Below are 20,093 nucleotides of genomic sequence, written 5' to 3' on the forward strand. Positions count from 1 at the left end.
TGCCCATGTGACTGAAGGTGTTGGAAATGAGCTTCCCAGGCTGTCTCTGAAGCATCGGTGGTTACAGTTTGACCCTAAGGGATGAACCTGAAGTGGAGACCCAGGTTCTGGGCACATGCCTGTGTTCACTATGCAAATTCCTCTAAGGCAAAGGATCAGTGGAATTTCTGTCTCCAAGGACTGTGAGTGTTGGCACCACAGATTCTTGAGGTACCACTGCAGCTTCCTCATACGTAGTCTGGCCAGGGTGATCATGAGGATTACAAGATGCCATGTAGCCTAAATCTCTGAGAAATCCCTTGCTGAAAGGCACTGTCTCTGCATAATGTCTTGGAAATAATGTCAAGCAGGAGACCCTTTCTGGAGGGAGGAAGAAAGGCCTGAATCCAGAAGAGCCATCAGGAAAACTATCCTGGTGGAAGGGTTTGTGTTGCATTTGGGAAGATTTATGATGAACTCCAAAGAGATGGACTAGGGTCTGAGTGAAGACCAGATCCTTTAAGAGCTTTAACTTCCTCTTGGCTTTAATAACGCAGTCATCCAGGTAAGGGTAAATTAAGATTCCTCTTGTTCTTTAGAAAGAGCTCACAGGGGCTAAACACTTTATGAAGACCCTGGCAGCAGTACACAAGCCAAAGGGCAGTGCAAAGAATTGAAAGCGACTGGTACCAGCCCTGAAGCGAAGAAAATTTCTGCAAGATTCCTCTATAGGAATATGCAAGTAAGTATCTTTTAGGTCTAAGATGACCATTACAGACTGAGGGGCTAGCATGTGAAGAAGTTTTTGAAGTCAACACTTTGAACTTTGGTACCAGAAGGGACTGAGGGTGGACAGTTTTAGGATATTACACCAAGATCCTTCCTTTCTGGGAACCAGGAAAAACGTGGAGTAGAATCCCTTAGGGTGGGCTAATGGTGAAGGCGTTTGCCTTACAAACACCAGGTGCAAGGTTTAAGTCACACAAGGAAGAAATGGCTAGGGTTAAAATGGCTCACAAGGGCAGTTAGCTTAGTACTAATCTATGAACCTTCCATATTTGATGATCTAGTACTTGTTCCACTGAGCCCTGTGAGCATAGGCTGTGAAATCTGAGAAAGGGCCTCCGCTCTTTGATTTTTGTGGAACATCTGGGTAACCTAAGTATCTTAATGGCTATTTGAAAGTGAGCAAGTAACTCTGAGAGATAACCCTCAGACCCCACTTGTCTGAAATAATTACAAACCAGTTTTCTTTGAACAGATAGAGCCTTCCTACTAGTCTTCCTACTATCTTTTCTGGGAAGGAAGGGGCAGGGAGGAAGAGAAAGTTATCGCTGCTCTCTGTCAGGGCCCTGTGGCTTAGAACTTCCCTGTCTCAAGGCTCCTGAAGATCACTGCCTGGGCCTTTGCGATTGCTTCTGTGTTTGAGGCTTTTGCCTATACGTTTCCTCTGGCTGTCTTTTAACAGGGAAAGGACCGGTGTTTAGTGGGAAAATTCCTACTAAACCTAGAAGGCTGAACTTCAAGGAAGTCCTTTACAGTTTGCAAAGATTTTGCTTCAACTTCCATCTTTTTTTAGCACAGGCTCAAACTTTGGTCCAAAAAGGAAGTCCTTATCATTCAAGGGGTTCACCCTGGAGTTTGGATTTGACATGATCTGGTAAGGTCTGTTCCCTAAGCTAAGCATGCCTTCTAATGACAAGGCCAGATGCAGCTGCTCAGGCAAAGGACTCCACAGCATCATGTACGCAATTGTAATGAGTGTCTAGCCACCTGAAAAGCTGGAATGGCAATGGTCCAACAATTCCTCAGAAATGTTCCTGTTCGCTAGGGAGGAAATCAATTTTATCTAAAATACTTTGTTGGTTTTTATCATATGAAACTGGCAGTTAAGGGCCCTCATGGCTATAGAGGTGGAATTGTAGACTTCTACCAAACCTATCAGGGGCCCTTCATTGTCAGTAGATAAAGGGGTTCTTAGCACAGCTGACCTTTGCTCCCTTTGGACCTGGAGTGACAACCTCTGGGTCAACAAAGGGGTTTTTGAAGAGGTATTCGAGTCCATCACCCTGTAAAACCTGTCTGGTTTTCGAGGGTCTGGAGGTAGCTAGTCTGGGTTCATGGAACAGTACATAAAAATCCTCTACCACCACCAGTACAGGAGAACTAGCCAAAGGTTTGTGTTCTGTGACGTTAAGGAACTTCCTAACCCTCTTTTTAGCTTGTGAGTACTCCTGTGCCTCCAAATGGATATGTTCCCTCATGGCACGGAGTGTTTGCCCAAAGGATATGCCCTCAGTAGGAGAAGCTGAAGGTAGACTCTCCTCTCAATCTGAATTTTCATAGGAAGTAAGGAAGGTTCTCTCCTCAAAGACAGATCCCTTCTGGTCAGAATCCTCACATGAATCAGGAGGTTCAGAGAAAAATCACTGGAAGGGATTCCTCCTCCTTTTTCCTGGGAAAAGACTGCAAAGGGGGTACCTACCTCTGACTGAGGAGATCAGGTCCTCGGCTAACATGAGCAGGTCTTGCTGATATAATCTGCTGGGTGGGAGTCAGTAGGCCTAGGCATAGGATCCAAGGTGAAACCCTTCTTAGGAATAGCTTCTGCCTTGGGGCCTGTATCTGTCGAAGGAGCGTAATCAGTCCAAGATTACTCTGAAGTGGAGGTCTGCTGAGAAAAGTACAGTTTTGTACCTACCATAAATGTAGATGTTCGAGTGCTAATACAGCTGCAGTCATAACAGATGGGGTTCTCCTGCCGTCAGGCTGGTCCTTGGTCGGCCGAATTCCAAAGTCTAGGTCCGGCATCGGTTGTCGTTGCTTCTTCCCTGACGTCAGTGCGACAGGGGTATAAAGGAACCAGCAGACGCCATTTTCTTCAGTTTTTCTTGCCCCAGATGTCAGGTGCCCCCAGAAGGAAGGCAATACATAAATTTGTGAAATAATGCAGTGCAATATAATCAAAATAAAGTAGTTGCAAGCAAATACATCATAAATGAAAACCCCAATCAGGTTGTATGAGGATGTGTTAGTCTATAGGCCTGTCCCAAGAGGGGAAGGAGGGAGGGAAACCTGGACTGCAGCTGTATTAGCACTCTAATATCAACATTTATGGTAGGTACAAAACTGTACTATGTTCATCGTGCATACAGCTGCAGTCATAACAGATGGGTAGAATCCCAAAGCTAAGAAAGGGGTGGTTGGCACTAGGTGGAACTAGGCGGAGCCAAAATGCCCTGCAAGACTGCACTGGCAAAGCCTGCTCTAGATTTGGAGAATAATGGTAGGTTGTAGTGCTTGGAGAAGGTATGCACAGAACTCCAAGTGGCTGCTTCCAAAATATCCTTGGTAGGAACACCTCTGAGGAAGGCTGCAGAGGTGGCTGTGGCCCTGGTGGAATGAGTTCTAATGCCTGTAGGTACAGTTTTGCCATGAAAGGAATAGCAAAAGCGTATGCAATGGGCTATCCATTTTGACATTGTCTGTTTGGAAATTGGCTTTCCTTGAGCTCCTACCGCATAGGCCACAAAGAGCTGTTCTGATTTTCTGAAAGGCTTTGTTCTGTCCAAATAATAACGCAGTTCTGTGGATGTCCAAGGAATGTAGTAATCTCTCCCCTTTGTTTTGAGGATTAGGATAAAAAGTAGGTAAATGTATGGCCTGATTTAAAGCTACCTTGGATACCACTTTAGGCATAAAGGACGGGTTGGTTCGTAAGGAAACTCTGTCCTGATGGAAGATGATAAAAAGGCTGGACAGCCATGAGAGCCTGTAGTTCTGAAACTCTACGAGCTGAGGTGATAGCCAGAAGGAAAGCTGTTTTCCAAGACAAATATTGCAAATCTGATGAGGCAGCTGGCTCAAAAGGAGGCAAGGTTAGTTTTTCCAGGATGAAATTAAGATCCCAAGCAGGTATTGGTTGTTTCCTTGGAGGTCGTAAATGCTTAGCCCCTCTGAGGAACTGTCTTAAGAGAGGGTGAGAGAATAAAGGTGGATCAGTGTTGTATTCTTCAGAAATGGCTGAGGCATGGATTTTGATGAGGGAGAAAGAAAGTCCACTGCTTAGCAGTTCAGCCAAATACTGTAGTATTTGAGGTAAATTCAGTTTTCCAGGATCCTGGCCCTTTTTCTCATTCCAGACACAAAAACGTTTCCATTTTGCGGAGTACGCTTTTCTAGTTGATGGCCTTCTGGCCACCAAAATGACATCCTGCACCTCCTTGGAGAGTAGGGCCTGCTGTGATGCTAAGGAATCTTCCATGCGGCTAGATTGAGTGTTTTTAGCTGGCTGTGAAGAGTTTTGAAGCTGTGCTGAGTCAGAAGAAGAGGTATTAGAGGCAGGGTCCATGGTGGGGAATGCGTCAGGCTCCTCAGGAGTGGGTACCAGTGTTGCCTTGGCCAGTCCGGAGCAATGAGGATCATCTTTGGTCTGGTCTGCTCTGGTCTTCAATAGAACTTTGGGCAGCAGAGGAAGAGGTTGGAAGGCATAAACTGTCATTGATGTCCAACTGAAAGAAAGAGCGTCCACTCTCCAGGCCTTTGGATGGAAGATCCTCGAGCAGAATTTTGTCAATTGATGATTTCTGTGGGAGGCAAAGAGATCTATGTCTGGCCTTCCCCATTCTTGGATTATTTCTGTAAAATCTTTTGGATGCAATTTCCATTCGTGTGGATCTGTCATATTCCTGCTTAGGTTGTCTGCCAGCGTGTTTTCCTTGCCTGGCAAGAACTGTGCTTGTAGTTCCATCTGTAAGTCCATGGCCATGTTCCAAAGTGACATGGCCTGTCTGCATAGGGGGTAAGAATGTGTTCCTCCCTGCTTATGTACCACATAACTGTGGTGTTGTCCGTTCTTATCAATAGTTGGCCTGGCTGTAGAAGGTCCTTGAAAGCTATAATAGCATTTATTACTGCTAGCATTTCTTTTTGATTGATGTGAAGGTGCTTTTCTTTTTGGGACCATTTGCCCTGAATGCACCGATCTGTCATGTGCACCCCCCCAGGCGTAGTCCGAGGCGTCTGTTGTGATGACTTGATTTGCTTGAGGCTTGCTGAATGGAAGACCTGTGTTTGTTTGGCATGCTTGAGCCCACCACAGAAATTTCTTTTGCAGACATGGAATTAGTGGTATTATTGTTTCCAAACTGTGGCTGTGTTGAGACCATATGTTTTTCAGGGATCATTGTAATTTCCTCATATGCAGCTTTTCACATGGGATTAGTAAGATGCAAGATGCCATGAATCCCACAGCCTGCAGGATTTTCCTTGCAGTCAGCCTGGTGCAATTTTTGCTAGTGTTCTGAAGTATCGAATTAGTTGCCCCTGCTTCTCTGGCGTGAGGTAGGCCATCTGGGTGTTTGTGTCCAAATTGGCACCCAGGAAAATTATCTTCCGAGAGGGTATTAGCCTTGATTTCTTTTTGTTGACTGTGTATCCCAGAGAGTTCAATAACGTTATTACATAAGCCAGATGTTTCAGAAGAATGTGCTTGCTGTCCGCTTGGATCAGGCTGTCGTCCAAATAGGGGTATATTTGTATCCCTTGAAGTCTGCAGTAGGCAATTACTGATGCCAGGCATTTCGTGAATACTCTGGGCGCAGTAGATAAGCCAAAGGGCAATGCAGAGAATTGATAATGGGTTGAACCTGCAAGAAATCTGAGGTACCTTCTGCAATTTTGTCTGATTGGGACATGCAGGTATGCCTCCTTGAGGTCCAATGTTACCAGCCAAGACTCCTTGCCCAGCATGGGAAGAAGTTGCTGTAGAGTGAGCATCTTGAATTTTGGTACGAGTAGAAATGTGTTTAGGATGAATAGATCCAAAATAGGTCTCCAATCTTTTCCCTTCCTTGGCACCAGAAATATCCTGGAATAAAAACCTTGACCTTGTTCGTGCGTAGGTACCTCTTGAATAGACTTCATGTTTATGAGATCTGTAATTTGCCTTTGTGCCTCTGCCCTTTGATTGTGTGGCAGGTTTGGCATGCCTCTCATTTTTGGAAGGGTGTGAAAATGGAATTTGTAGCCTCTGTTTATAATGTCCAGGATCCATTTGTCCTTTGTGACAATATGCCAATTTTTTTGAAAATAATGCCAGCTTTCCTCCCAAGGGGGCTGCCATTTGAGACCTGGTTCGCATGCAAAGGAGAAGTCATTGGGTTTGCTTTCTGAAAGATTGCGAGTTGTCCTCACCACCTCCTTGTGTAGGAGCTTGCCATTGTCTGCCTCTAAACGATCCTTGGGATTGTCCTCTGCCCCTGGGGTGCCTGTATCTGCCTCTTTGGGGTCTGTCTGTGGCAGGAAAGGACCAGTTTTTGGAAGGCCAATTTCTACTAAAACGTGGGGGTTGAACCTGTAGAAATTCTTTCACAGTTTGCATTGATTTTGCCTTTTCCTCCATTTTCCTTAATACCTCCTCAGCATTAGCACCAAATAGCACATCCTTTTGAAGAGGGGCGTCTAGTAATTTAGCTTTGACATGATCAGGCAAGGCTTGTTCCTTGAGCCAGGCATGCCTACGTATGACTGATCCTGTAACAGCAACTCTACATGAGGCCTCTAGAGCATCAAAACCACATTGTAAGGTATGCTTACCCACTTGTTCTGCACTATGCATCAAATCCTGCAACTCCTTCAAGTCTGGTTGTTCAGGTTGTGACATTTTACTTTTCAATTGTGATAACAAAAACTGTTGGTATTTTAGCATATGAAACTGACAGTTTAAGGCCCTCATGGATAAGGTAGCCGAGGTATATACCTTTTTTCCCCACCTTTCTAAGGATCTGGAATCTCTCTCGGAAGGCAATGGATTTTTAGCAATGGAGGCCTTAACTCCCTTGGGGCCCTGTGAGATGGTTTCTGGGTCAGCAGCATGGCTTTTGTATAGAAATTGGTGCGAGTCAGGGACCCTGTAGTACCTGTCAGGCTTAACTGGAGCTGGAGGCAGAGAGTCCGGGTTAAGGCAGGCCTCCGAGTAAACATCATCTAGGATGTCCAAGACAGGAGGTATAGCCAGAGGTCTGCGCTGAGGAAGCAAGAGAAATTCCCTGAGCCTTTTCTTGGAATCTGAATAATCCTGGCCTTCCCAGTGGAAGTGTTCCCTTAAGGTATGCAAAGTTTCCCCAAATGAGTAATCCTCAGGGGGGGAAACAGAAGGGATGGACTCCTCCGCATCAGAGTCTTCAAAAGGGGAGTAAGAATGTTCCTGATCATCAGAGTGCTCTGAAATAATGGAGCCCTGATCAGAGGAGGGGGAATCTTCCTCCACTCTAGGCCTTTTGTCCAGAGGGGGCTGAGAACCTCTGATTAGAGTAATTAAATTCTCAGCCATTTTAAGCATCTGTTTCTTAGGCATGGGGCCTGGAGATGGACCCTGTGTAGCTGGTCTGAGTGTGCATGGTTGCTTTAGACTTTGTGAAAGCCTTGATGGAGAAACAAGAGGAAGGTCTGAAGACACCCTGAGTGGAGGTGGACCTGTCCACATTCTGAGTTTCAACGCCAAGAGTGGCTTCGGTATCTGTAGTCGGGGTGTGGGCCGAGGAGCCTGCGACCTCGGGTACAGGAGACACAGTCAAAAAATGTTGTCGGTGGTCAGGGGCTGCGTAGACGCCTCGCTGAGAACCGGACCACGTGTAGTCGGCTTTGGCATGGTGTCGATAGAGGCCATTGACCTCGTGCGTCGGTCCTTGTCTTTGTGTTTTTTAGACAAAACTGGAGTCGGAGTATCCGATGACATAGTATAGTTAAATGCTTTCCCAAAATAATGCTGGGCGAACTCCGCCAGACGCTTAATAGTGCGTTTGTTAAATGTTGCACAAAAGCGACAGACCGAGACGTCGTGGTCTGGGCCTAAACAAGGTATACAGAGGGAATGGAAATCCTTATGCGGTATTTGCTTCCCACAAGAAATACAATTATTAACTTTGTCTGACATCGGTCTGAGGCAAGAAAAGTTTCCCCAACGGGGTACTTAGCTTTTAAAAAGACTTCGGTTTCCAAATTTTCGTAATCACAGGAGCTGGCCGACCGGCACTTGCGAACTGCTTCTGCTTCGGGCACCACGCGGCAAGAAAGACTGAAGAAAATGGCGTCGGCTGGTTCCTTTATACCCCACCTGTCGCACTGACGTCAGGGAAGAAGCGACGACAACCAACGCCGGACCTAGACTTTGGAATTCGGCCGACCGAGGACCCGCCTGACGGCAGGAGAACCCCATCTGTTATGACTGCAGCTGTATGCACGATGAACATCTCCAGAGCCAGCCTATGATCTGAAAGCTAAGGCCTGTGTAGAAGTTGAGGGACCCGACAGCATGTCGGCCTCCAAATGGGTCTCAATAGAGGCCTGCACCATCACCTCAGTCACAGAAGGGAGCTACGAAAGAGTCTTCACCTTCATCAATAACGAGCCTTCGGGAGACTGCCCAACCATGAATGGTTGACGTCAGAGGCCCTAAACTTGGGTCTGCTTTTTCCTTGTCTTTCTTACGCTTAGGGAGGTCAACCTCAGGATGACCAGCAGATGCTACTGAACAATGTGAGGAAGACTTAAGACTAAAATAGCTACCTAAGATTCTGGCCCCACTCCTAATAGACTTACAACTGAAACGGGTGCAAAAACAGACTTGGGACATCATGATACAGGCCTAGACAGGTAACACACTTGGTGTGGGATTTGCTTACCACACAGGAGACAATTGTTAACCTTATCTGACATAAGTTAAATCAAGAGAGAGTTCCCTAATAGGGTACTTGGCTTTAAAAGACTTCTCTAGTGTGGACTGACCGATGTACTGAAACACTGCTTTGGGCTCTGACTGTAAGAAAGACTAATGTCATGGCGGCGGCTGGCTCCCTTTATACCCAAGCATACTGCTGTCAGGGTAGGGCGCCCGCCAGCCTTGGGAGGAGAGAGATTTTACTCTGGTAGTTGGGCCCGCCAAGGGATTCCACAGCAAGAAATCCCACAAGTTAGGACTGCAACAGTAAAACACGATCATCATCTCATAGTGCAGCACGCTAAAGGAGGAAAAGTACAGTTGTGTACCTACCATAAATGCAGATGTTAGAGTGTATTCACTGTTGCAGTCATTACTCTTGGGTTATCCTGCTGGCAGGCTACCCGCAGTCGGCCTGAATTCCAAAGTCTAGGTCCGGCGTCGGTTGCTGTCGTCTCTTCCCTGACATCAATGCACCAGGGGTATAAGATGATGCAGCCGACGCCATTTTCTTCAGTTTTCTTGCCCCAGATGTCAGGTGCCCCCAAAAAGGAAGGCTAAAAATTATGCCAATAATTATGCATGCAGTAAAATAAACATTTCCTTCATCTACAAGTAAATACACCACATAGGTTGTATAGGATAGAGAAGTATAGATAAGTCCCAGCCAAGAAAAGGGGGATGGTGGGTGGGAAACCTGGACTGCAACAGTGAATACACTCGAACATCTACATTTATGGTAGGTACACAACTGTACTATGTTCATAGTGTTTCACTGTTGCAGTCATTACTGTTGGGTTGAATCCCAAAGCTGATGTTGGGTGGCTGGGCCTAAATAGGATTAGGAGAGGCTATAAGGCCCTGCAGAACTGCAGTGGCAAAGCCTGCTCTGGATTTAAAGTAGAGAGGTAAATGGTAGTGCTTGGTAAAAGTGTGCACTGAACTCCAAGTTGCAGCCTCTAAAATGTCTTTGGTTGGTACTCCTCTGAGAAAGGCTGCTGAAATGGCTGCTGCCCTGGTTGAATGTGGCCTAATGCCCTTGGACACTGATTTGCCATGTTGTGAGTAGCAGAAACGAATGTAGTGGCCTATCCACTTAGAAATAGGGTCTGCTTTGAGACGGCCTTTCCTTGAGATCCTGCAGCATATGCCACTAAGAGTTGCTCAGTCTTTCTGAAAGCTTTAGTTCTGTCCAAGTAGAAGAGTAGTTGTCTGTGTATATCCAAAGAATGCAGGAGTCTCTTCACCCTTATTCTGTGGGTTTGGATAAAAAGTAGGCAAATGAATAGTTTGGTTAAGGGCCACACTGGATACTACTTTAGGCATAAATGTTGGGCTCGTCCTTAGAGAAACCCTGTCTGAATGGAAAATGATGAAAGGTTCCACAGCCATGAGCGCTTGTAACTCAAACTCGTCTTGCAGAGGTTATTGCGAGGAGCAGAGCTGTTTTCCAAGATAAGAATTTTATATCAGCTGTATTTGCTGGCTCAAAAGGCGGCAGTGTGAGTTTTTCCAAGACATAATTGAGGTCTCATGCAGGTATTGGGGGCTCTCCTTGGAGGTCTTATGTTTTTGGCCCCCTGAGGTACTGCCTTAGCAATAGATGAGAGAAAATAGGTGGTTCCGTATTGTAATGAGCTGAAATGGCACAGTCATGAATTTTACTTGATGAAAAGGATAGGCCTTTGTCCAGCATCTCAGTAAGGTATTGTAAAATCTGAGGAATATTAGGGACAAACGTGTCAATTCCTTGTGCCTGGTTCCAAGCACAGAATCTTTTCCATTTGTCTGCATAAGATTTTCTGGTACTGGGCCTCCTGGCCTCCAAAATAACATCCATCACTGCTTTAGAGAGAGGTGTGTTTAGAATGGCTACATTATCCATCATGCTGCCAGATTTAGGGTCCTGAGTCGGCTGTGCAGAATCGGATTGTTTTGCTGGGTCAGTAAGTGAGGAATTAGACGCAATGTCCAGGCTGGGCCTTGAGACGAGCTTTTTAGGATTGGGTACCAGTGCTGGCGTGGCCAGTCTGGGGCAATCAGAATAATTTTTGGCTTCTCTTGCCTGGCTTTTAGGAGTACCTTGGGGAGGAGAGGCAGAGGAAGAAAGGCATATACTGTTAGGCTTTTCCAGCTGAATGATAGAGCAACCACTTTCCATGCTTGCTTGTGATAAGTCCTTGTGCAGAATTTCTGTAGTTGACAATTATGAGGGGAGGCAAATAGATCTATGTCTGGGCATCCCTATTCCTTTGTTATCGTGCTGAAGACTTGTGGATCCAGTTTCCACTCATGGGGATCAGGTGAGGATTCTGCTTAGTTCGTCTGCCAGAGTATTTTTCCTTCCTGGCAGAAATTGTGCTTGCAGGTGTACTTGATAAGTCAATGCTATGTCCCACAAAGTCATGGCTTGTCTGCAGAGTGGGTAGGAATGTGTGCCTCCCTGTTTATGTTCCATATGACTGTAGTATTGTCCGTTCTTATCAGTAGTTGTCCTGAATGAAGTAGGCCCTTGAAAGTTGTCAGGGCATTCTGAACAGCTAGCATCTCTTTTTGATTGATATGTAGATGCATTTGGCTTGTGGGCCATGTGCACTGAATACATTTTCCTGCCATGTGCGCCCCCCAGGCATAATCTGATGCATCTGTTGTTATTGACTGCCTGGCTGTGGGTAGAGTGAATGGCAGTCCCATGTTGAGGTGACAGGCCTGTGCCAACCATCGGAACTCCTGTTGCAGGCAAGGAATTAAGGTAATTAATGTTTCCAGGTAATTAATGTTTACAGGCTTTGGCAATGTTGAGTCCAAACACTTTTTAGGTACCATTGAAGTTTCTTCATATGCAGTCTGGCATATGGAATTAGCAGAATGCAGGATGCCATGAAGCCCAAAGCCTGCAGAATTTTTCTTGCAGATAACTGGGTCTTTGTTGCCAACATTTTGAAGTAAGAAGTCAGTTGCCTTTGTCTGGCGTGAGATAAGCCATCTGGCAGTTGTATTTAAGCTTGCACCCAGGAATATTATCTCTTGAGAGGGTGCTAGTTTTGATTTCTTTTAGTTTACTGTGTACCCTAGGCAAATTAATAATCTGTTTACAAATGCCAGATGCTTTAGTAGAATGTCCTTGTTCTCTGCTTGTATAAGGCAGTCGTCTAAGTAAGGATATATTTGAATTCCTCTTTGTCTGCAAAATGCAATTACTGGTGCCAGGCATTTTGTGAAGAGCCTGGGCGCACTAGATAAGCCAAAGGGCAGTGCAGAGAATTGGTAGTGCACGGAGCCAGCTATGAATCTGAGGTATCTTCGGCAAGATTGTCTGATTGGGATATGTAGGTATGCCTCTTTTAGGTCCAAAGTTACAAGCCAAGCCTTCTCGCCCAGCATGGGCAGAAGCTGCTGGAGAGTCAACATTTTGTATTTTGGGACGTCCAGATATGTGTTTAGAATAGACAGGTTTAGTATTGGTCTCCAGGCTTTGTCCTTTCTGGGTACCAAGAAAAGTCTTGAGTAAAATCCTTGTCCCTGCTCTTGCTGTGGTACTTGCTGAATGGCCCTCATGCCCATGAGGGACGAAACTTGTTTTTGTGCCTCTGCCCACTGATTGTGTGGCAGGTCTGGCATACCTTTTGCCCTTGGCAGGGTGTGAAAGTGGAACCTGTAGTCGTGGGACACTATATTCAAGACCCATTTGTCCTAGGTGATCATGTGCCAATTTTGAGAAAAAAGTGCTAGTTTTCCCCCTAAGGGGCCTGCCAAAAGATAAGTACTTGGTGTTGGCAGGGGCAAGTCATTGGGACTGTTTCCTGTATGGCTGTGATTCGTCTTCTCCGCTTTTGGAGGTAGAAACGCCCCACTGTCTATGAGCCCTGGGGCTGGGATCTGCCTCTGGGGCATCTGTATCTGCCTCTTTGTGGCCTGACACTGGAAAGGACCATTTCTTTGTAGGCCAGTTCCTGATAAATTTTGGTGGCTGTACCTGTAAGAAATCCTTTACTGTTTGCATAGATTTCGCTTTTTCCTCCATTTTCTTCAACACCTCCTCTGCTTTAACACCAAATAAAATATCATGCTGTAATGGAGCATCTAATAATTTTGCTTTAACATGATCAGGCAGATTTTGTTCCTTTAACCAAGCATGCCTCCTAATGACAGAACCCATAACTGCGGCCCTGCAAGAGGCCTCCAGAGAATCAAAACCACACTGCAAAGTATGCTTTTCCCACTTGTTCAGTTGCATGCAATAAATCCTGCATTTCCTTATTTTCTGCACAATCAGAATTTGCCAACATTTTTTGTTTTAGCAGTGACATTAAGTATTGATGATATTTAAGCATATGAAATTGACAATTTAAAGCCCTCACAGCCAAAGTAGCAGAAGTGTAAACCTTTTTCCCCCCATCTGTCTAGTGCCCTACCCTGTCAGATGGGATAGGGTTTTTTTTTTGCAGTAGAAGCCTTGACCCCTTTGGGACCCTGAGAAATAGTTTCTGGGTCAGCAGCAGAGTTTTTATAAAGAAATGTAGGTGAATCTGGAACCCTGTAGTATCTGCCTAGTTTAACAGAGTCAGGAGAAAGGCCGGACTCTGAAAATACATCATCTACAATGTCTAACACAGGGGGAATAGCAAGAGGCCTGTGCTGAGGTAGTAAAATAAAATCTCTAAGCCTTTTCTTAGATTCTGAGTAATCTTGGCTCTCCTAGTGGAAGTGCTCCCTCATGGTATGCAGGGTTTCCCCAAAAGAATAACCTCAGGAGGAGAGGCTGAAGGGATAGATTCTTCAGCATCAGAATCCTCAAAGGGAGGAAGAGAGTATTCCTGTGCAGAAGAGGAGTCAGAGGAAATGGAAACCTGATCTGAAGATTCATAGTCTGTCTCTTGCCTAGGCCTCTTGTCAGGAGGGGGATGGGAACCCCTGATCAAGGTAATTAGGTCTTCGGCCATTTTGAGCACCTGGTTTTAGACATGGAAGTCTGTGCAGGAGAATGCTGTACTTGTTTCTTTGTCTTTAGAGCTGCTTTAGTCTTTGCTTTGGAGGCTGAAGTAGGCTTTACATACAACTGTGTAGGTCTGAAAACACCCTCAGAAGCCGATGCCTGCTCAGCGGCTCTGGACCCATCTGAGGAAATGGTTTCAGAGTGTCCAATACCTTGAGTATCCAGAAGCCTAGCTGGTCCCACGTGGGAGTAGTCAGCGGCCTATGGCTCTGAGGTAGCGGGCTTCAGGGACTGTGAAAGCACCTCACTGAGAACCAGCGAACCGGTGACTGACTTAGCGGAAGCCTCGTCGTCGATTTTGGATCTTGGATGCCTGTCCTTTTCTTTTTCCTTGCGTTTTTTAGAAACTCCGGTCGTCAGCTGTTCCGACGGCATTATATAAATGAATCTTCGGCCAAAGTAATGAAAAGCAAAATCGAATCGATGCTCAATAGTGCGGTGGTTAAATCTAGCACAAAACCGACAGCTAGCAACATTGTGATCAGGGCCTAGGCAAAGAATACAGTAAAAATGAAAATCCTTATGAGGTATTGGCTTCCCACAAGAAATACAATTGTTAACTTTTTCTGACATCGGTCTGGAGCAAGAAAAAAGTTTCCCCAATGGGGTACTTAGTTTTAAAGAAGACTTTGGATCTGAAATTCGTCTCTGAAAATCTCAGGAGTTGGCCAACCGGCACTTGCGAACTGCTTTTGCTTCAGGCATCACGCAGCAAGAAAGACTGAAGAAAATGGCTTCGGCTGCATCTTTTATACCCCTGGTGCACTGACGTCAGGGAAGAGGTGACAGCAACCAACGCCGGACCTAGACTTTGGAATTCAGGCCGACTGCGGGTAGCCTGCCAGCAGGATAACCCAAGAGTAATGACTGCAACAGTGAAACACGATGAACATCTTCCTACCATCAGAGCTTTAACACACTCACGTCAGCAGTATGAAAGCTGGTACAGCAGCCAGAAGTCAGCCTAGACAAGCCTAAGAGAGAAAAAAGATGGCATCCCACGTTAAGAACAGAGCTCTCCCTATGGATTCACTTTCAAAAAAGAAAGCACTGAGGTGTTTCTTTTATCTTACTACCCCAGCAAGCAATCGCATTTTACTATATAAAGATTTGCTAGAAGAGAAGGATGAAAATGCTTCAGATGTTGCATGCTTAGCTCAGCCATACCCAGAGACTTAAAACAACTGTATGCTCCCTTACCCTCTACTTGTTGTTATGGGTCAAACAATGATACACTGCAGTCTTCCGACGCTAATGCTTTCTTTTGGCCTTTCCTGGTTACACAAACCACAAGGAGAGAGAAAGGCTTTGAAGTTTAACTGGCATCTGCAAACAGCTGTCTGGTTAAAGTATCAGAAATTTATGTACTTAGGAAATTCATGCATAGGTTTAGAGCAGCAAAGGCAGCATCACTGCAGACAGTGTTTTAGCATACAGAGACCTTCAAAAGATACATTTGCTAGTAAAAGCTAAAAAGTTGTCTCTCAATCTATTAACTTTAAGAGAAATAAATAGCAGAAACAATATGACAGAATAAAGCATGCAGATCACACAACATGAATGCGCAGACATACACACACACACACACACACACACACACACACACACACACCTGCTCTTGCACCCTTATTCCGATATCTGGATGCTGGTGTGAACCTTGAGAGGTGCAGCTCTCCCCAAATGCTAATGCATTTTTTTTGCAGAATACATCTTGAGTTGAAGGTTGTGCGTCAGGCCTGGCAAGCCACTATGTAAAAATCAACTGCCAATCATTAGCGGACCGAAGTTCCGCTGTGGCGACCCCTAACCGGGAAAAGCCGAAAGACACAAACAAACATCTTGAGTTCTCACAAGTAGGTGGGTTTGCTCTGCAAGTTACGGAAAATTAAAATTACAGTTACAAATGACTATGCTTTCCACCAAATACAAAAATGACTGCCCCCTGCAAGGAACATGCTGGAAAATACATTTCCAATATTTTGCTTTATTCTTCAGAAACAAACTACTTTAGGTAACACTAGCATCATCAAATTAATGACAAGCATGCACCAACATTATATCATACAACACAGGACTACACTCCAAGTTCCCTGACAAGGAAGACGATGGTAGACAAAAACTACAGATGGGTATGAACATAAGCCTAATTCACTTCAACCCTTTACCTTCAAGTCTTTCCAGAGTTCCAGCAGTCTTATGGCCATCTCGCAAACATCAACTGTTTTGTCAACTGGTTCCTGGCTTTTCTCACTTTCTACATCTGAGAAGCCTTCTTCTTCATCTTGAGATGGTGTTTCAACAGCAACAGACTCATCCAACTTGATTCCATTGCTTTCTTTTGCCTCAGGCTCCATCTCCCCAGCAATGGGATCAGCACTGTCAAGCTGGCTATCACCAGATGCCTCAGTATCTGTTTTGCGTTCATCATCTTCATGGGTCATACTCTCAGGTTGCTCTAGGTCTTTTCCCTCCTTGATTTCCAGTTCACCATCAGATACTTTACTTGTATCAGACATTCCACTGTCCATACTGTTCTCACTAATTATTTTAAGTCTTCTGAATACCAGTTTTTTGGGGGTGTCACTTTCACCTTCAGCAGTCTGTTTGTTAACAGGATCTGGTGTATTTAGTGGTGTCTGGGCTCGGGAAGTGTTTTCACTAGAATATCCATCACCTTCACTGAGCTGTGAAACAACTGTTTTTGTCTGTGCCCATCGCTGAATGACAAAAAGGACTTTACTTTCTTCCAACATGTTTTTGTTTGGAATAGGCAACATCTCCAAGGTTTTCATGATCTACAGAAAAAAAAATGAAGACTGAAAATTAAACAGATTAAGTACAGTGAAGGATAACTTACTCAGTTTTTATGACCTGTTAAAGACTTGTAGTCTAGTGAATACATCTGTTAAGGGAGGTCACCATGGCACTGAAGTGGACAGTATAGACTTTCATTGACTCATACCTGAAATGTGCACCTTTTCACATTAACTTTAAGAGGACTGTACCTTCATTATTGTCTAATAACTGTCCTCAACTCCATCACTGTGACATCTTGCATGATTCCCTAGTAATTCAGTAGTTACTAACATACCATCACAATTAATAGATAAAAACTATGGATGAAAAGGCATCCCAGACATTGCTCTCAAGCATGCTGAGGATCAACATCTTTAAACACAATTCTTCAACATGCTGCAGGTCACAGAGAACTAATGAGAAATGAGACACACAGACCCATGTTTCCCGGAGGGGGGGGGGGTATGGGAGAAAAGCCTACAAAAATATTGCCTTATATCCTACACCACTGTGAAGAAACACTAGCCTACAATACCATACCAAACATGCCTACACTTAAGCATACATGCACTCTGCCTACAAATGAAACCATCAGCCACAGCAATGACAATGTTTACAAAAAACTTGCACTTCAATTTTAGAGGATGATATCCGATTATGCCCTGTGATGAGCAGTAGTACAACTCATTCAACTACATAAAATTTGTAATATTAAATTACATAAATCTATCAAATGCAGAAAAAAAATGTTTCAATATCACATACACATCAAAGACAACAGCTAAAATATAATTTCAATGAAAGCAGCCAAGCCAGCAAACTGACATGAAACAAATTCACAAAGGTCCACACGATGTTTCTTGCCAATATAAAAATTCTACTGGACACTCAAAAACTACCATGTCAGCTGATAAGCTGCAACTACATTTAATGTACTTCAATAACGCTAGATCCACACAGTCTTCTTCAAATGTGCCACAAAGTACAGTTGTGTACACTTACCACAAACGTAGATGTTCGAGTGTATTCACTGTTGCAGTCTTAACATTTGGGTTATCCAGCTCACAGTAGCCCTCAGTCGGCCTGAATACCAGAGTCCTCAGTATATGACGTCAGCTGCCGCCAGTTGTAAAACTGTCAAAACGTCAGGTATAAAGGGAGGCAGCCGACACAATTTCCTCAGTTTTTCTTGCCTTAACTGTCAGGAGCTCCCAAAAGAAGGCTAACCCAGGAAGGAAACACCCTGGAAACATGTCATACAAAAAATAAAAATATATATTCTGTGCCTTAGGAAAAAGGGGGGAATGGAGGGTGGGAAACCAGGACATTAAGTGTACACAACTGTACTATGTTCTTCGTGTTTCACTGTTGCAGTCCTAACATATGGGTTGATTCCCAAAGCCCAGGAAAAAGACAAAGGGGGGAGGAAGGATCCCAGATTAAGCGTTGGTAAGAAGGTCCTGCAAAACTGCAGAGGCAAAACCAGCCCTGGATTTAGAAAACAAGGGTAGATTGTAATGCTTTGTGAAAGTATGGATAGAAAACCAAATAGCTGCTTCTAGAATGTCCGTAGTAGGCACACCTCTTAGAAAAACTGCAGAGGTAGAGGTTGCTCTAGTAGAACGGGTCCTAATACCCAGAGGAGGAATCTTCCCATGGTGCAGGTAACAAAAGTGAGCAATCCATTTGGAGATGGTTTGTTTTGAAATAGCTTTATTGTGAGCTCCAGGAGCAAAACTAACCAACAACTGTTCAGATTTTTGAAAGGATCTAGTCCCAAGTAAAATCTCAGCTGTCTAAGCACATCAAGAGAGTGCAGAATCCTTTCCCCTTTATTCTGGGGATTGTTGAAAAATGTAGGCAGGTGAATAGACCGGTTAAGGGTTAAACTGGAAACTACCTTAGGCATAAAGGAGGGATTAGTTCTCAGAGAAACCCGATCTGAATGAAAAACAATGAAAGGTTCTACTGTCATTAAGGCTTGCAGCTCCGATACCCTTCTGGCTGATGTAATAGCCAAAAGAAATGCAGTCTTCCAGGAGAAAAGCTTCAAATCTGCAGAGGCAGCTGGTTCAAAGGGAGGCAGAGTAAGCTTTTCCAGGACAAAATTAAGATCCCAAGCAGGGACAAAATTAAGATCACAATCAGGAGTAGGAGCTCTTCTGGGAGGTCTAAGATTGCTAGCTCCCCTCAGGAACTGCTTCATCAAGGGGCGAGAAAAAATGGGTTGCTCAAAAGAACAATGAGCAGAAATTGCTGAAGCGTGAATTTTGATTGAAGAAAAGGAAAGTCCACCATTAAGCAATCCTGCTAAGTAATCAAGAATAAGAGAAAGAGAGGGATGAGAAGAGTCTTCTCCTTTAGCCTGCATCCAAGAGCAAAATCTCTTCCATTTATCTGCATAGGATTTTCTGGTGCTAGGCCTCCTGGCCTCGTGAACTTTAACCACCTGTTGGGAAAGATTTAAAGTATTAGCCAGGCAGTTAAATGCAGAGTTTGAAGACGAGGATGAAGGAACTTTCCCCCTTCCTGAAACAACAGATCTGGTACCAGGGGAAGATGCCAAGGCTGAGCCTGGGAAAGGCTGCGAAGAAGGGGATACCAATGCTGCCTGGGTCAATCTGGTGCCATCAGAATAGCCTTTGGTTTTTCTTCCCTTATCTTTAGCAGCACTCTGGGAAGAAGAGGCAGAGGAGGGAATGCATAAACAAAAATGTGTCCCATGGGAAGGACAACTCGTCCACCCTCCAAGCTTTGTTGTGAAACTCCCTGGTGCAGAAGATTGGAAGGAGATGATTGGTGTGAGAGGAGAAAAGATCCACTTGTGGGGTACCCCAATGCTGAGTGATGCGATGGAAAATGGACCTTGTTCAGTTGCCACTCGTGAGGATCCAGAACATGTCTGCTCAAATGATCTACCAGGGAGTTTAGCCTTCCTGGAAGTTACTGGGCTATTAGATGTATACCCATGGATGCTGCTATGGACCATAGTCTCATGCTTTGTCTGCACAAGGGGCAAGAGCGAGTCCCCCCCACTTGTTGATGCACCACATGACCGTGATATTGTCTTTCCTGATCAGCAGAGTCCCAGGGCAGAGTAGTTCCGTGAAAGCCAGCAAGGCCTGCTGCACTGCCATCAATTCTTTTAAGTTTGTGTGCAGAGGAATCTGCTGGGTGCTCCAAGTCCCCTGTATGCCCCTGCCTTTCCAGATGAGCCCCCCATGCAACATCTGATGAGTCTGTGGTGAGAGTCTGGCTGGCAGGTGGTGGGCGGAAAGGCAGACCCTTGTCCTGAGAACAGGCCATCACCCACCAGAGGAACTCCATTTGTAGACAGGGAATTAGGGAAAGAATCCACTGCAAGTCCTGCGTGTGTTGACACCAAAGATTCTTGAGGTACCATTGAAGTTTTCTCATATGCAGCATTGCATATGGGATCATCAAAATACATGAAGCCATGAACCCCAGTGCTTGCAGGAATTGCCTTGTAGAAAGCTGGGTCATGCTTGACAAGTTCATGAAGTAAGCCGAAAGATCTTCTTTCGTCTCTTGAGGGAGGAATACCATCTAGGTGGCTGTATTCAGACTCGCTCCCAGGAAAAA

At 44.9% G+C, this 20,093-nt stretch overlaps 1 protein-coding gene across 1 annotated transcript in view; it reads right to left on the reverse strand.

The window, feature by feature from the left end:
- The window catches only part of SETD2 (SET domain containing 2, histone lysine methyltransferase), a 3,532,865-nt gene that overhangs the window by 1,455,360 nt on the left and 2,057,412 nt on the right, over positions 1 to 20,093 (reverse strand). Inside the window, exon 17 of the mRNA XM_044066027.1 lies at positions 15,860 to 16,489. Within this exon, the coding sequence (XP_043921962.1) occupies positions 15,860 to 16,489 (630 nt within the window). The remainder of the gene's footprint in view (positions 1 to 15,859; positions 16,490 to 20,093) is intronic.

The sequence above is a fragment of the Protopterus annectens genome, chromosome 3.part0 (assembly GCF_019279795.1).
Source record: "Protopterus annectens isolate FY-2018-M chromosome 3.part0, PAN1.0, whole genome shotgun sequence".
Lineage (NCBI taxonomy): Eukaryota > Metazoa > Chordata > Ceratodontiformes > Protopteridae > Protopterus > Protopterus annectens.